At 41.2% G+C, this 18,256-nt stretch overlaps 1 protein-coding gene across 2 annotated transcripts; it reads left to right on the top strand.

Moving 5' to 3' along the window:
* The first annotated feature begins 6,300 nt into the window (after nt 1-6,300).
* On the top strand, nt 6,301-17,707 carry sb:cb288 (uncharacterized). 2 transcript variants are annotated; one of them, XM_063194491.1, is made up of 5 exons: nt 6,301-6,540; nt 8,645-8,696; nt 9,458-9,550; nt 12,772-12,856; nt 15,478-17,707. In XM_063194491.1, the coding sequence occupies exons 1-5, from the start codon at nt 6,352-6,354 to the stop codon at nt 15,536-15,538; spliced, it is 480 nt and encodes a 159-aa protein (XP_063050561.1). In that variant the 5' UTR covers nt 6,301-6,351; the 3' UTR covers nt 15,539-17,707. The 2 variants fall into 2 exon arrangements, with proteins under 2 accessions (XP_063050561.1, XP_063050562.1); XM_063194492.1 differs by having other exon boundaries at nt 6,305-6,540; nt 9,482-9,550.
* The last annotated feature ends 549 nt before the right edge of the window (nt 17,708-18,256 follow it).

Genomic DNA, 18,256 nt, shown 5'->3' with positions numbered 1-18,256 from the left:
ATGACATTACATTACATTACATTTCACTTAGCTGACGCTTTCATTTGTTCAAAGCGACTTACAACTATTATTTTTCAGGGTATTGGTTACAGTCCCTGGAGCAATGTGGGGTTAGGTGCCTTGCTCAAGGGCACTTCAGCCATGGATGGAGGTGTAGGGAGAGGTCGTGGGGGATTCGAACCGGCAACCCCTAGATTGAAAGACCAACTCTCTAACCACTAGGCCATGGCTGGGCAGGGAAATGACCCTGGCCGGGAATCGAACCCATGTCGCCGATGTAGCAGTACAGTGCCCAACCGTTTGAGTCACGGCAGGGCCATAGCCTATAGGCCTTATATACATTTTCAAGAACTGGTTGAGTTGGCTACTTAGCCAGTTATAGTGATTTTTGAGATTTGTGAAATAATTAGAGATACTCAATAAGGTCTTTCTTACTTTCCTTTACCCACATTTTGCGCTTCACACTGGTATCTTAAGAAGTGAGTAATATGAAGACAAAAAAACAAACCTCTAAGAATAAATTACTAGTTGTGCTTACTAGTTGTATACTTACTTTTGATCTTTTTGTCCTGGTACTGAATCTGGTGACAAAGAGACAGGATGACTGGGTCCAACTCAGACCTAAATATGTATTGATCCTCTGAGTGCCGAGGGCGAGAGGAAATCGCTCTCCAGTACTGTCCAGATGTGTTAATCAGATCTGCACCAACATACAGCAAAACATAGACATACTGTACATGTAATTTAGTGCACTCAGAAAGGGAGTCTACTGATTCCTATGTTCCCCGGGTCCTATATATTCCCCGCAACCGGGGAACTTAGGACCCTTTTTTCAAAAAAAGGATTCTATGTTCCCCTCTGCTTCCAAGTAGACTGCTGCCACATGGCAAAGCGCAGGTTGTTGTTGCACCTGTGACAGGTTAGGTTTAGGGATAGTTTTTTTCAGGGCACAAATGTACAACTCGGAAACATTGCATTACTGACAGGTTAGGTTTAGGGATGGTTTTGGGAAGGGCACAATATGAAAACTCGGAAACATTGCGTTACTGACAGGGTTTAGGATGGTTTTGGGAAAGGTTAGATATAGGGAACATAAAACCCATTTTAAGAAAAAGGGCCCTAAGTTCCCTGGTCCCATACAAAGACCGGGGAACATAGGACCTGGGGAACATAGGTAGCCTACGCGCCCCTACTGACTACATGCTGTGAGAAGATGAAGTGCTTCTTGCTAGTCACCTTTGTCTATAAATCCTAAGACATACAAAGATATGCCAAAATCCCGAAGTCTTTGGGTTGGTTGAGTAACATTATCTTTTGATTCACCATTTGAGATGAGGATGATCATTTTTGGGACACCTGTCCTTCTGAAGGTCTGCAGGGCAAACATGAGTCCTTCACCTTGTTGTAAGACAATAACCACAGGATAGTTGTTAGCACACAACTGAGATAATATTGTCAACAAAATGATTGTCCAGGAGAGCTTTCAGGACTGGTTGAGGTTGAGGTACTCTTTGATGGCTAAAACTGAAGATGCACAAACAGAAAGAAATCCAGGGCACTCTTCTTTGCAAAAAAAGTTAAAAAGCCTTTACTGTAAGTCTGCACTTTGAAGATGATAAGGGGAAATTACATCCAAGTCCAACAGGTGCCCTTACCCAATACTGAGACACACACATTACGAATAGATTCTTTAGATATAACATCCTTTACAGATTAGGCCTACCTGCATAAAATGACATTTCTACAGTACAACCAGATTGTAGGTAAATAAGTGAAGCATGTAGAGCTCGAGCCAACAGCCAACTACAATAAAGGCGAGGAAAAAAAGGATATTGGAGGGCTTCAATCGTCTTCAACGTTTTTCCTTGGTGCTCATCGGTGTAGGGATGAAAAAAATCGCAACCTTGAGTACCTCGGATTTCCTGTACAATAAAGGTTTTTAACTTTTTGTAAAGGACAATGTCTTGGATTGCCTTCTGTTTGTGCATATTATATTTAACTTGCAAAAGTGTTTGCATAAGGCTTTCATTATAATTCTCAAGGAAGGATTTTTAAGTTGATATGAAAAAGTATGAATAAATTACGATTAAAACCATACCACCATAATCATTATCCGCCAGTATAAAATTCAAATACAAAGGAATAATGGCTTTGACAATATGTAACTCAATCTGTGTTGTGGTTTTCGACTGTAATGTAGGCCTATACCTGTGCTTGGGCCTCGTATTTGAAGTAAATTAGTTATGGTGTGTATCATGTCAGCGTCGCTGTGAATTTCATCCAGTTGCCATGTATTATTGTATGTAATGAAGCCTAAAACATAAAACACATAAACATAAAGCACATTGCACACACACACACACACACACACACACACACACACACACACACACACACACACACACACACACGCACACGCACGCACACGCACACGCACGCACGCTAGCCTGCGTATTGCATGAAAATAATACACTATTACATCACTTATTTTGTACAGACTTAAATGTTTTATTGGTCTATTTTATTTAATCGGAGGCTCCCTGTGTTAGGCAATAAGCATTTAAGGACATCAGGGCAATAAGCTAACAAGTAGACTACTTTAAAAAGCTAACAGCTAGACTACTTTTCCATGCAGGAGCACATATACCTGTATAATGACTGACTGTGCATACTATAGTCTGCACTCTCCAGCACTAAACCTAAGTAGTCTGTAACTCAGTAGGCTACCACAAAGAGACATCCAAGTGTTTTTCTGGTATTTAATAGCAGGTGAGATTGACCAAACCTCTCCTGAGCTTTGTTGTCATGATAGCTACCTGTAAGTTTAAAAAGCCACTAATTCTAAAAGGCCTTGAAAGCTATAGTCTATATTAGAATTTAATGTTTAATTAATGTTTCTTTTCAGCACATTCTTATCTCATATTATTTCTTGCAGTGTTCATCTTCACACAATATGTGCAAAGATGTTAATTAAGCTACCGATCATGTAGGGCTTTCACTGATCCCTTACCGATTCTGCTTTGAGTATAATTCAAATTCATTTCAGTTAGCCGGTTCTCCAAGGTTATCCTGTTCAGCATATATTTTAAGAATCCAGATATTGAGAACGTTCCATCCACCATTACCACAATATCTACGGGAGTGAAGAGGCGGCTGCAGTTATCTGGGGAGTGGTTGGGTTATTCGTAAGGGTACTGGTCTTAATTTAGCTGCTATAGGAAATATAGAGGAAGGTGATATTATTAACAGCATACTGTACCATAAACTGACGATGCAGCCACATTCTCTGCAAGAGATCCATTGGTTGGTGTAGCCCTTTCAGATGTCTTTGTCCTGGGCCCCGCAAAAGCTGTCAGCAGCCCTGACTGGGTGACTACACCCATGGCAGATGAGCACCAAAGTAAAGCTATCTGTTGGCCGTAAACCGATTTGTGTATTCCAAATAAACCCAAGTGCTTGTCTATCTATCTACTGTTAATCTACCAAAAATCAACAGCAGCACCATATATAAATTATTATGAATAAGTAAAATGTCCATTTAATTTGGAAAACAGACACAGCCTATAGTGTGTAATGAAAAATGTGTTGCACATTTCCTTTTAGAAAACGCATTGATTCATACAAACACATTCATTCATATACAAACACGTACCCTTTTGCCAAATGAAGATCAGAAGCAGAATGCTGAGACAATGCATTGCCATTCCAAAATAATGTGTCAGTCGATCAAGCAGTAAGCCCACTGTAAACTGTCTGGCTCTCTACTTAGCTAAAATGATGATCTAGATGATTGCATGACATTTCACGCAAGGTGCAAGACAGGGCTGGACTGGCCAGTTGGCATACCGGGCATTTCCTTCCCCCCAAAAAAAAACATTTAAAAAAAAAAAAGTTTCTGAAAATAGGGGCCCACGAGGATGTGGGCCCCACCGGTGACTCAGTCCTGCGCTGCTATGAGGGGCCCTTTTAAGCCAAAAATTCCCGGGCCCTATTTCTCTCCCAGTCCAGCCCTGAAGCAAGCGGTTCCTTATCTGCCATCTTATTTCCCCAGTTGTGTTCTAATAGTGCAGTGCACTCAAATCTGATTCTACATGTTCAAAAGTTATCATTAACATGGATGAGCGAAAGTTAAATAAACCCCTCATGTAGTTTCCTGTGACAGATCTGTTAGAGTGATAATTTGTTTCTGACGTACATATTTAATCAACAAACTGTCAAATCTGACCTGACTGTAGAAGCTTTTTATGAGGTTCTGAAGTAGGCCTAAAGACTGCACAGTTTTATTTTTGTATTCAGATGTAAAACCTATGGCTGTGATTATTAGATTCTTTTTTACATGTTCATTTCTAACACCATCACTTGGTTGGTTGATTTTAACACAATGTTCATGAACATGATTCAACTAATTATTACAAGGGAATGGATGAGAAGATGGACAGGATATTTGGTTGGAGCGAAAGCGACAATTTCCCTGGACACGCAAATGAGGGACTCTTTGCACTCGATGTATGTGACTAGCCACAATAATAGCCACAATGATTTTCTTTTTGCAGAATGTACAAGTTGAGGTCTTGACAAAGCTAAATGCTGCACAAAACTGTATTGGTTTGTCCAAAAGCATACATTTTGTTCATGTTGTTGAATTATTAAAACAATTCTTTATTTTAATTTTAAAAAATGTATTTTGTAACTTTTAATTGTCTGACGGTGTAAGAGCCAAAATATGTAAGAGCCCCATCAAAGGCTTTTATTTCAATGTAATGGTTGCTGATAATATAGCCTACTGAAAGTTAAAAATTGAATGCCCAACTGGGAAACTTGAACTCCCTTTGTGACACAGCACTCAAGGGAACACTGCACACAATGAAATTGCATTTATGCCTCATCGTGCAAGGAGGCAGCCTCCAATTGCTCCCCAAGGGAGCAGTGCGGCGGGACGGTAGGATTACATGGTCAGGGTACCTCAGTCATGGAGGATGGGGGAGAGAGCACTGGTTAGTTACTCCCCCCACCAACCTTTGGGATACAAGTCTGACGCCCTAACCACTTACCCATGACTGCCCTGTAATGTAAGTTGGGTAACACTTGGGAGCCAAAGGGGCAGGTGCTTGAGCACTACCTCATCCATATCTGTGCACACCTATATGACTGTAGAGTCTTAACAGACTTATACTGGAAGTCATATGTTAAAGGTATACTGTGTAAGATTTTTTGTTGTTTATTTCCAGACCTCATGCTACCCATTCTCTAATGTTATCGGTTTCATGAATACTTACCACCACCATCAAATTCTAAGTATTCATTATGACTGGGAAAATTGCATGCATGAAAAGGGGAATCATCTCGATGGTCCGCCATTTTGAATTTCAAGAAATGGACATTTTAGCTGCAAAAATGACTGTACTTGGGCTTTTGCTTTTACATGCTTAGTATGAGGAAGCACAAGATTATAAAGTACCATATGTACTATAACTTCTTTATCCCATATAGTCTTTACTCTCACTATATATAGGCCTATATACAGTTACACTTGCACTGCTAATCATCTATTTACCTGGTGTATCAGTTGTTTTTTCTTTGCACATCCCTAGCTCTTAACAATAAGCACCTTATGCTTATCTCCTCAGCATATGTAAGTTGCTGCTTGATGCATCCCCGAATGTGCGCACCCGAAGCCTGTTGGTACTTAAAAAGTTGTTTACAGGTATTTTTTAAGGTGCACATATGCAGCACATTGCTGTAAACTACTACTGTATTCAGCATGCAAGTCACTGATCCGAGAGGTGTTTTGTCAGTAGATGGTGCTAGAGCTTTACCTCAGAAAGCCAGTGAGCCTTCATACTTTGACCATATGAGGAGGGGAGAAGTACTCTAATGCGCTGCACACAGCAGTCTACATAAGATTGGCCATGCACCATCATTTAGGCCTATTGGTCTAATGTCGCTGAACTGGACTACAGCAGCCTATGTGCAACCTGTTGTAAACATAGCCTATAGCCAATTTGTTTTTATGGGTTTCTTTGTTAAGGTTTTCTCCCGGACCAGTTAAGAAGGCTACATGTTGAAGTCGAATTCTTCAAACAAGTCACATATATTGTAATATAGCAAAATGGTTATTTTTCACATGTAATTTCCTTTATTTCATCATGGTAGGCTTGTCCACATAATTTCACATCATTGGACTACTCCGGCTCATTCCACACGATCGCCACTAGGGGGACAACAAAAGCGGCTTGCCAAACTTCTATTTCCAACTTCGACACAGGTTGTTGTAACTCAACAAGATGACAACATACACATCTGTTTGAAGTGGCGGTATGCGCAACTAAAGCGTAACCCGCCAATAACTCAATGAAGAAGAACATCTGTTTGAAGTTTGAACGAAGTGTGCGTTTATCCTCTCAGGACTGGCTGGCAAGAGTGCATGAATGGACACGAAGATACTGTTGTTGTTCAGCCATTCTTAATTTACACGCCATGTGGACAGAGCAGAAAAACCAGACTGACTTTACTTTGCACGGCACAAACACCACCTCGCAGGTAAAACACACCGCGGACCTCCGCAATACTATTGACCAACTCAACTTAAACTGGGAACGTGTATCAGGTTGACCATGGTTTGCATCTCGATTCTAAATCAACCTGATCCATTCTGTAGTTCTCGGCAGGTTTGTGCAATTGAAATGCCACCGCGTGCGTGCGCGTGACTACAAGACAATTTAAACTAGTGAAACTGCTGTTGATGGAATCCTACGTGCGTAAATTGCTCGTTCCAAGCTTAGTTATTTCGTGAACCTATTTATATCAACGTGAACCTTTTTTGTATGACTGAAAGAGCTAGGACTACAGGTGATACACCTCCAACATGTAGAAGCCCATGTTTTGGAAACTTTGCGTCATTGCATTCCCATCTTGGCCAAACATGCTCCCCGATAAAGTCGTTTTTCACCGAGGCTGTCTTTACTTCTGCCTCACTTTCTTTACTTCTGCCTCACTTTCTTTCCCCTTCTTTTTATTGATTGGAGGTGGATTCGTATCCCTTTCGTCGTAATTAAATCATCATATGAAACCACTGAATGCACTGCCAACAGCGCACTCATAGGCTATAACCTGTCCCATCATTCAGTGAAATCGAAGCGTCGCAGGGGTGCCATTTAATTGGTTCTGAATGCCAATAAACACGGTTGTGGGCTACTGTAGACGAGGTTACTGTCAGATTAAAAAGACTGTGGTAACCGTTGTACAGGTGGGGTAGGCCTACAGCTGTAGCCATTTCATCCCTGCTGCGTTTTAGACATATACAGCTCCAGGCCTTTTTATTAGAATACCATGAAAAAGTTGATTTATTTCCATAATTCCATCAATAATGTTAAACTGTCATGGATTGTAGATTCATGGCCCAGTTTTTGAACTATTGCAATCATTAAATTGTTTATGTTTACACATTTTGGTCTTCCAGCTCAAAAAAAACATGAATTGGGGAATTCGCATCATTAGAATATTGTAATAAAATCACAATTTTCTTCATCAAAATTTGTTTCACATCAGTGCACATCAAATCAGTTGAACTTTGGTACTTTCTACACAACATGCAATGTTCAATACTTGGTTAGGACTCTCTCTGTCTTAATATTATTAATAATAAGCAGAAATGGAACCCCATTGAAAATGAATGGGGTTTTATTTCTGTTGAGTTAGAATTAAACTGGTGAGTTAACACCAAAACGTGGCATGGAAATCTACAGGGTATATTGAAGAGTGAAGTGTGGGGCACCAGGTCAACAAACAAGAACAGCTGACAGCAAAGCATCAAGGATATCTGGGCTTCCATAACTCCCATGCACTGTTTTTGCCATTGACTTCAATGTTAAACGCATCATGGCCATTATGAAGACAGAGAATGTCCTAACCAAGTATTGACCATTGCATGTTATGTAGGAAGTACCACATTTCAACTGATTTAATGTGACCCAAATTTTGCTGAAGAAAAATTTGATTTTATAACAATATTCTAATAATGCGAATTCCCCAATTCATGGGTTTTTTGAGCTGGAAGTCCAACGTATATTAAAAAAAAAATAATAATGATTGGAATAGTTAAAAAAACTGGGCCATGAATCTACAATCCATGACAGCTTAACATTATTGATGGAATTATGGAAATAAATCAACTTTTTCATGGTATTCTAATAAAAAGGCCTGGAGCTGTAGGCCTATAGGCTACTGTAATGACTGTCTTCTGTGTTAATTATCTGTAGTTTTCCTTATTCAAGTCCATAACAGGATAAAAAGAAACCATTCACAAATTCAGGTCCAATAGTTACAGTAGGCCTATGCGTTCTTGATCAAAATATATTGCTATAGCTCTCTACAATTCCTTCATCAATCCCATAGGGGAGTAATTTAAAACTTCAACACATTACCAAACATGGTGCACGCACATTGCCCATTTATGTATTTTTTTTTAGCTTGGTGTGACAGCCAGGATGGCCCATCAAGCCACTGCTTTAAGTTATGCATACAGAGCACTTATTTTGTGTTTAAAAATACTGTTTGACCCTGACTAAATATCCATAAGTGGTGTGACCAAACCAAGGTCTTTGATTTACGAGTTGTGTTTTTTTTCTGTGTTGTGCTCCAACAGGGTGTGCTGGAGCCTCCACCATGGATGTCATCTACTGCCGAGCAGACTGCTGGTGAGTAATGCCACATTCGCCAACGGTGGGAGCTTCCCAATATGCAACCAGGAGGCAGCTACCTCCCACTTGAAAGCATTCCAACCAGCAAGTCAAACATTTCAAACTATTCCTAGCACTGTATACTTCCATTGCTGTGTTGGCGTCACAATTTCAAAGTCGGGGTACTTCGATTTGGCCCCAGCTCGCGACTTGAACATTCTGCTTCAACAGGCGTTCCAATGCATTTCAGCAAGTAGGAGGTCAGAAATATCCCATCTCCCACCGTTGGGGAATGCGGCATTAGAATACTTCCAGAGAATAGAGCAGGCATCACCAACATGGTGCCTGCGGGCGCCAGGTAGCCCTCCATGAGCTTCTGGGGTGCCCACCAAGGACATTAGAAAAATAGTGACTATGACGAGATTTTACTCACAGTTAATATTTTTCTTAAATGTGAGATTCTTTCTTTATAACCTTTACCAATATCGAAAACCAAACAATCATTCAATCATAGTATGATTTTAGAACATTGTCAAGACATTCGTAGAGGATTTTGAACAAACAAGTAGTCCTCGGGTAGCACTCGGTAGCCCTTGGTGTCCCACTCAAACCTGGCCACTTAAATATGCTGTCGATGATGGATATATCTTGTGCCGGCTTACATTTGGATATTTATTCAGAAATCCAATGGAACCTTATAAAGGAATTCGATTGCCAAGTTATGATTGATATGTGATGGCCATGCTCTATCTGCCACACAAAAGATAACACAAAAACAGTGATGTTCTGTTTTGTGTTTGAAGGCACGACAGTAGTCCCATGGCAGTCCCACACGGAGCAGCCCCTGGAACCTGGCAGCGGCATTATACCCGGTAAGCAGACTGCATAGATATGCCTCTTTTTCCACTGCCGGTTTTCTGGTAGGCCTACAGCTCGACACAGCGCGACTCGGCCGGCACTTTTTATTTTACGATTTTGCTGTGTCATACAATTTTGAAAAGCAAAAAGTGGATGCAGAGTCGCGCTGTGTCGAGCTGTAGGCCTATCAGAAAAACAGCAGTGGAAAAGAGGCAATAGATATGCCCGTACCACTGACAACAGGTAGAGGAACACCAAATGTTTGATGCCGATGCCTCTGTAGTGATCTTGAAAGTATTGACCTTCAAAAGTTGTCTGTCTTTCATTGTATTAGCTCACAACATTTGGAGTGTATTCCATTATCCAAACTCACAAAACTGAGTGTATTTTTTGCCAGGAAGTCCTTGTCAAAATGGCAGCCAAACACAAACAAACACATTAACAGTAGAATAGAGTATCAACACAAAAATGAAGATGATATTGTTAACATTGAAACAGTAGTTATGTGTCTGCACCTAATGAATGGTTAAAACTTTAAGCTGCTGTATGCTCCAGTGTCTATCTCTCTATCTTCAGTCCCAATTCAACATTACCACAAGTGGAAACAAATAATAATTTCCTGTTGACCTAAACTGTGTCTTCCTCTCAGTTTGTGGCCAGGAGCCAGCTGTGGTGTTATTGTGTGTTTGTTTGGCTGCGCTGCTGTTGTCACTGCTGCAGTCTATAACTAAGGAGTGTCTGTACTGGAGATATACTGCCCTACAAAGGCAAAGGGCAGTAACTACATTTTGTCAAAATTGAGTTTAGACTAAAAAGGGTAATCTTTACACCTCCTTTATCTTGTGACAAAGCCTTATGGTCCACATATGTCCCGTTTTACAGATACTCCAATGTCCAATTTGCAGTAACTACAAGATCCAACTTTATACTAATACTTTGAAGGCCTTTTTTTATTTCAATGTTGGCATAGTTGCTACACTTTGTCTGTGCTGGAGATATAGCACAGTGTCCTGACCCAGCAGGGACTTCATGCAACACTGAATAGATCTTGTCAGCTAGTTCATCTGCTGTCACTTATTATCGTGCGTGCGTGCCCAAGTGTGTGCGCGTGCGCACATGAACAATGGTTCTGTTCATTGGTAGAATCAGCATGTTGGCAATTTTTCCTTGTCAGACCCTAGAGCCATTTTGTTCCTCACTTGTTTCTATTACAGCCAGTAAGAAAATAAGATCTACTGTATTGGAATGCAATTGTGACACTAAGCCAGTGGAAAACTTGCACATGTATTCAATCATCATTGGAATTTTAGATGGCTAACGCTTAGTTCAGTGGTTCTAAAACTGTGGGTCTTGCAAGCATTTTCTTAAAAAAAAAAAAAAAAAATGTTTTTGTGTGTGTTGCTGTCGACTATTTATGTGAGTTGTATATCATTGGGCCAGAGGTGGGCCCCAAACATTTGTGAAAATTTCAAGTGGGCCCCAAGTTTGAAAAAGGTTGCGGAATCCCTGCCTTAGTGATTGGGACTGTGTTACTTTCGAAGAGGTCTTGCTGTCTGTCAGACATTCTGTCTTCCTGTCAGTCTGCCATTGTCTGTTCTCTGTGTAAACATGTCTTTTTATCTAGAGGTACGGACAATCACAGGGCTTTCAAAAGTTTACATTCCTGTCCTGCAAGGTCATAATTTTCCATCTATAAGTAGGTATCTGGGTTATGGTTTTTGCCATGTCAGCCACAGGACAGTGCTGATTGACTGATGTCACTGTGCCATCACTGTTGAACTCACCGCTGCCCCCTGTTGACAGCTAACAGTCTACCCCTCTGGATTTAACAGTTGCAGCAGTGAATCGTATATGAGAGTGAGATAAAGCAGGCGGGTTCTTTTCCGGTATCCACTTAATGTCAGGTGAACGCCCCTTTAGGAGACCTTCGATTAGGAGACCTTTGATTAGGAGACCTTCGGAGTCTTGAGGTAGAGAATAAATGGATTCCCCTTAGCGCTGTAGATGGCGGTAGCGCACGTCTTGTGCAAACACCACGAAAAGAGAAGAAGAACGAGGGACAACGCCCCCTTTGGACAGTGTTTCTCAACAGGGGTGCCGTGGCACCCTGGGGTGCCGCACGCCCCCCTCAGGGGTGTCGCGTAAACGTGGCTGACGGTATGCGAAATTGACCTGAATAAATTATGTAATGTAATACATATTTGTCTAAATTAATAAATTAATAGTCAGTGGAATCTTTCATCCAGCATTTACGCACAATAAAGTAAATGTAGGTCACCCCAGTATGGCCTGTCAGTATGGCCTGTCACATATCCTGTCTGAGATAAAGCTGCAACATTGAACGTCTCCAAATGTGTTTGTTTTCTAGGCTTATGTGGTATCGGATGCGATATGTTACGGCTTTTTTGGTTTGGGGTGCCTTGAGATTGTTCATGAATTGAAAGGGTGCCTTGCCTAAAAAAGGTTGAGAAACACTGCCTCTTAGGAGACCACATTTTGAGCACAGGCTTTTGCATTAAGTGGGCGTGTTTCGATTCCTCTTATTATATATCCAACCTCTTTGGTTAAAGCACCCAACTTGCCAACACTTAACATTGTTGTATTGTGAATATAATATCTATAGAGTTGCGTCACACAAAATATGTGAGCTATTTATTTGTGGTAGGTTTTGGCTCACAGTTCAACAGCAGGATGTAGCCCATCACGGTAGTCACATCTGTTAAATGCATGCAGCTTCACTCTATCCTCCACTACCACAGGAAAGCGGCTTTAACTGCCACTAGTCCACTTTTCTGATTGTGTGTTTGAAACATTATACTGCTAAACAGCATTCATCAATACTGAAAGACAGACGTGTGTGTGTGTGTGTGTGTGTGTGTGTGTGTGTGTGTGTGTGTGTGTGTGTGTGTGTGTGTGTGTGTGTGTGTGTGTGTGTGTGTGTGTGTGTGTGTGTGTGGACATGCATGGTTTGCTTGTGTGATATTGACTGGCCTTTCTCCTAGCTACCTGGCACACCTTTTAAACTCTGTGAAATGGGTAAAGCACATTGACCTGCATGTTTAGTAGTGGGCTATGTCTGTCTGTCTGTCTGTTTTACCCTGTGAGACCAAAGACAATTTTCATGCTTGCATGATAATAAAGTATAATCTAATCTAATCTAATCTAATCTAATCTAATCTAATCTATTTACAAAAAAGTTATTATTCATATAATTGTGTTTGTGTTCCTCCACCAGGCATGACTGCATCAGCTCTCTTCATATGCTTTGTCTTGGCTGTCTATGCGCTGCTGTGGAAATGCATGGTTTCTCCCCCCAGACGGTATGCTCTTGTCCTCAACACCACATTACATACCACTTATTTCATGACTTCAAGCTTCTGTTTCTTTTTTTCTTACTTGTATTTGTCTTGCCTTACTTTACAAAAGAAATACCATAAATAAAAAGTATTAAAAAAACACTACATACATACCAGTATTGATAGGCCCATGAAGTACCACAGTTTACTGTTCTACCTCTGATGGTTTATGGTTCTGAATGAAGAAGTACCAGTTTGATCAGCTTGTAATCAGACATGGTCAGCTTGTAAGATCAGCTTGTAATCCGCATGACCCAGGCCTCTTATTGCAATACAGCATGTTTACTGATTTGACCAGATCCTGACATAACAAAAGCTTATGAATGTAAAAACACAATCCTCAGACTTGTTTGTTACACAACACGATGCAAACGTTTTGTTTCTGTCATCCGTTGCTTTAGATATTTTCGTAAGGAAATAGCATGCTAGCTGCTTAGATGTTTTCGTAAGCAAGCGATTGTTACATAATTTTATTTTTGCCATAAATCGCAAGCTTGTTTACAAAACAAGGCTCTGTTGGCTTGTGATTAGCCACAGGTTATCCATGGGTATCAGAATCAGTACTGAGCACGTAAATCAGCGGTGGAATGTTTATGCTGTTTGCACAACAGTATGAAGGTCAATATGACTCCCACTGGGACACTGACTATTTCCACACAAAAAAATGTCACCCATGAGGAAACGGTTGAACAGGAGGGGAAAGATATTTAGCTGCATTTAACGGCATGGTGGATTTTATACAAGACTCTTCTCAATCTAGTTGTGCAAAGTTTTGATAACCACTTCTGGTTTTCCTGCGTTGGGAACCTGCATGCGTTTTTTAAAGCCTGTAAGGCTATGTATACGCTATGTATGTAGGCTGTATATACAGTAGATCAGGGATGTCAAACTCAGGCCCGGGTAGCACATTTGGCCCGTGGAACTGTCATGACCCAGAACTTCTGGGTAGCCCGGACCTTCTGGGTCATGACAGAGCCATTTTATTTGGCCCGTGTGATCATTTTAAATGTATATTACAGTTGGCCCACATACACCATTAATGTGTATTAGTGTAACACAACTTGAACATGACATTTGCAGTATCACAGGATGTGCAGACACATTTGAACAGATAACTAGACTGCCTGTGCAGTCGCCTTCGACTGCTTAAGGTATATCCCCGAAACGCGACGCTTCCAGTCCCCCATCATTCCTACCACTCCCGTCCACCATTTCGTAAACGTATATGATACATACAGGCGTGACATGACGTGCATAGGCTTAAAACCAAACGACTATTGTGAAAATGAAGCAAAAAATGGGGCAAATGGTAATACTGTTTTAATGGTTCAGTGGATATACCACATTAGGTACAGTGTAATAACCAGTGTAACAATATTTAATACAATGTAATACCAGTGTAACACCGCCATTTTTTTACTTACATCATGTGTTTGTGCGTAAGTGGTATTACATGGTATTGCATATTGTTACACTGGTATTACACTATATTACATGGTATTGCATACTGTTTCACTCGTTATTACACTGTACCTGATATTGCATATTGTTACACTAGTATTACACTAGTATTACATGGTATTAAATATTGTTACATTGGTTATTACACTGGTTATTAATATGGTAGATTCACTGAAATGGTGAACCATTAAAATAAGGTGTTACCGGGCAAATCAATCCACCCAGTCAAAAGTTATGGGCCAAATGAAAATTCCGCCATTTTGAAAGTGTTGTCTTCCAAACTCGAATCAGTTCATGAACCTACCCTAGAGCATTCACACACCAAATCTGGGATAAATCCATCCACCCGGTCAGAAGTTATGGACCAAACAAAAATTCGGCCATCTTGAATTCAGCCATCTTGAAAGTGTTGACCTCCCAACTCGAAGCAGTTCATGACCCTACCCTAGAGCATTCACACACCAAATCTGGGACAAATCCATCCACCCGGTCAGAAGTTATGGACCAAACAAAAATTCGGCCATCTTGAATTCAGCCATCTTGAAAGTGTTGACCTCCAAACTCGAATCAGTTCATGAACCTGCCCTAGAGCATTCACCCAAAAAATCTGGGACAAATCCAAACATCCGTTCAAAAGTTATCGCGTTAACACTGATGCGGACGCGGCGGCGGACGCGGTGGCGCACGCAAAACCATTACATCCCCGACGCTCCGCGTTTCGGGGATATAAATATGATGGGAAAGAGTCTGTGTGTGTGTATGTGAAATTTAACTATGAGTATGAAGCATGAAGCATGCATGCACAATTCTAGGCCTTTTTAAAAAATAATTGTAGAGTTCGGCCCGCAACTTCGTTCCAGATTTTGATTTTGGCTCTCAGTCAATTTGAGTTTGACACCCCTGCAGTAGATGGTTTGATTTGGTCGCAATTATATCATATCACTGTTATCTTCAAGTTTTCCTTCATAAAAAACAAACCCTACTCATCTAGATGGACCTTGTATTTCCCCAGTGTATTTTGCACATTATGTGCACATTGGTAAGTGCCCTCTCATAAGCTGACAAAAGTGTCATCTAAAATTCACTATAATGTAATGTAGGTCATTTACTTTCTATGTGTGCAGGAGGAACCAGAAGAGGCGGAATAGGCCACTTGTCCGTGACCCGCGTCCCCTGCCTTGCTGACGATATGACCACTTCTCCCCCCTCTTCTCTGGGCCCTGTACTGCTGCAGTTAATGTACTGTATGACCTTTGACCTGGAGAGAGGGAGAGAGAGGGGGGGGGGGTCTGGGAAAGGGGGAGAGTCCAGGGCTAAATGCTGGAAAAGCTGACTGTTACTACTCTGCAAACTGCTACATTAAGTCCAAGATAACTGTTGGCTAACCCAGACGTGCGTGCGTGCGTGCTTGTTTGTGTGCGTGTGCGCGTGCGTGCGTGCGTGCGTGCGTGCGTGCGTGTGTGTGTGTGTGTGTGAGTGACCAGAGAGAGAAAGACGATGAGTGTGTATTTTTATTGTTTTTTTTTTCAGTGAGTGTGTGTGAGTGGGTCATTGGTTAGACTCCATGGCTAGGGGGCAGTTGCACTTTATGCTTGTTTAGTTTTCCTGTAAGAATGACCTGGCCGACCGCTCCAATACATCCTCCATGCCAATCCTCCCTGAGTCAGGAGACTCACTGGGTCAGAGTGCCTTAACTGTAGCAGACAGCAACCCACAGCAAAATCCCACTTGAACTGAAAACTGGCAGGTTTTCCTGCATGTGTTTTTAGTGATATTTTTTTAGGTCAGCACCTTCCCACTGTGTCTGGGTGCTCCAGAGTCATCATTGACTGGCTGAGCTGTTGCTGATTTTAGCAGTTTTAAATGATCCCCATCGGAGTAGGTAGGAGAGAGTTGGTTTATGTATGCTGTGCGCGTCACCTGTCTTCCTGATCCAGAATCGCACACAGCAAATCTCACTGGAATTTTGTCTGCTTCTTAACGCCAGTAATTCGTCGTCATACACTGTGACTGTGTGCACAACATTAGCGACTGGCTGTTCAGTATGACAGGCATGAGACATGGTTGCTCATATTTTAGTATATGTCATCTCAGAGTAGGAGAACATTTTATTTATTTGTGGCTTGTAGTGTTCAAACAGCTGTCTTAATGGTCCAGTGAGCAACACACTGCAAATCCCACTGAAACTTCGGTAGTTTTCTAACAGGTTCTGTCAAGAGATATTTTTTAAAGGTCATCAGCACCATACGCTGTCACTATGTTCTGTTCTCTAGATTCATAATGGTCAGGCAGGCACAAGTCAAAGCTCAAAAGCCTCTTCTACAAGGGCATTTGCAACTTGCCCTGGGTCAACATGGCCTACCCAGGAAAGTGACTAAACCCGCTTTGTAAAAATACCCCACTGCTGACTGACTTGTTTTTCAGCTTCAGGTGTTGGACTATCTCTCTCAGAATAGCAGATGGTTGGTTAATGTTTGTATGTCTGAAACAGAAGAAAACAAACAGAGCAGACCAAAAGCAGCAGCAGCAGCAGCAGCAGCAGCAGCAGCCACCCCAAACCACAAAAAATATGCTATAGCATATTATCACCACAGTGTGGCAGCATTGAGCCATATTCAGGTCGATACAACAAACACGAGTACAGATTTGCGGTACGTGAGTATTAAGGCTTGCTGAACTTCAGCCCTCGTCCATAGTTCTTCTGTTCTTATCAATGACCAGGGAGGGAAACAGTCTCACATGGACATACACATGCTGTGGATCACGATGAGGTACCTGTTATCAAGAGTTCTTGACTAGTTTTCCGAGTCCTTTCTCAACCAAATTGTCATAATTGTAAAGAAAAGATGGAGAAGATATGGACTTAACAAACACCCGTTAGTGGAAACAACATTAAAGCACATACTTGGCCTATTCCCAAGGATGGTAGTAGCACTCTCTTGGGTATTGAAAGCTATTAGTGTATCATACTTCACTGAGAGTCCACGGCCCCCTCTGTTGCCTGCTTGGCCTATTGTATGGTCACGATAATCTTTAGTCCAGAAAGGGCCATGACTAATGTACTTTTTTTGCCTGGTGCACTCCCTGACCTGTGGAGTTGTTTTTTTTGTCACTTTATCAGCTACTGAACCATATGTAAGATTAGATTTTTGTTGTTGTGTGTGTGTGTGTTCCTTGTGTGTGTTGTCTGTCTTTATGTCTGTGGTTTCTTCTGAATGTGCTGATGTTTGCCTAATGCAGAGCAATGAATCAAAAAACGAAAACAAAAATGTCCTCTGTGATTGATAGGGCTATGATCGTGACTTCTTGTTCTAAAAGTGCAATAAAGTACCCTTGTGTTTTTTAGAGAAAACATTTCAAATGCATTTCATTTTGTTTGATTTCAGTTGATGATTCTCATTAATTGTGTTGAAACATTAATAGTTACAGTATATTGTTAAGATGATGCCAAACCACATTTTAAATTAACACCCAGTAAACAATCTCTCTGCATAGGACTTGTTACACCTTGCTAGTACCGGGTTGGGCACAACTTTGCCTTCAGAAATTACTTAACAGGCTGCTGTAATACTCAGGTAGGCTGTGGCATTGCAACTAGTGTTGCACCGATACCATTTTTTGGCCCCGATATCTGATACCTGGTTGTGCAGTATCGGCCGACACTGATACCACTCTAAATTAGCTGCCTACTTGGATGTAATATCATTTCTATCATGGCTTTGTTGGGCTGCTGCCTACCTTTGTGAAACAAGTACTAATACAAATACAAAGTGAATCCAGTAAAACTTTTTATATTTTTAAATACCTCTGATATAAAACAAGTAAGTTCAAGGCTGTGTTTAAGTGTTATACAGACATCGGTAAATGGTATCGGTGCCCTATTTGTTAATACTTGCTGATACC

The sequence above is a fragment of the Engraulis encrasicolus genome, chromosome 3 (genome assembly GCF_034702125.1).
Source record: "Engraulis encrasicolus isolate BLACKSEA-1 chromosome 3, IST_EnEncr_1.0, whole genome shotgun sequence".
NCBI lineage: Eukaryota > Metazoa > Chordata > Actinopteri > Clupeiformes > Engraulidae > Engraulis > Engraulis encrasicolus.
The sequence above is the reverse complement of the archived record's forward strand: the minus strand, read 5'-3'. Positions and strand labels throughout refer to the sequence as shown.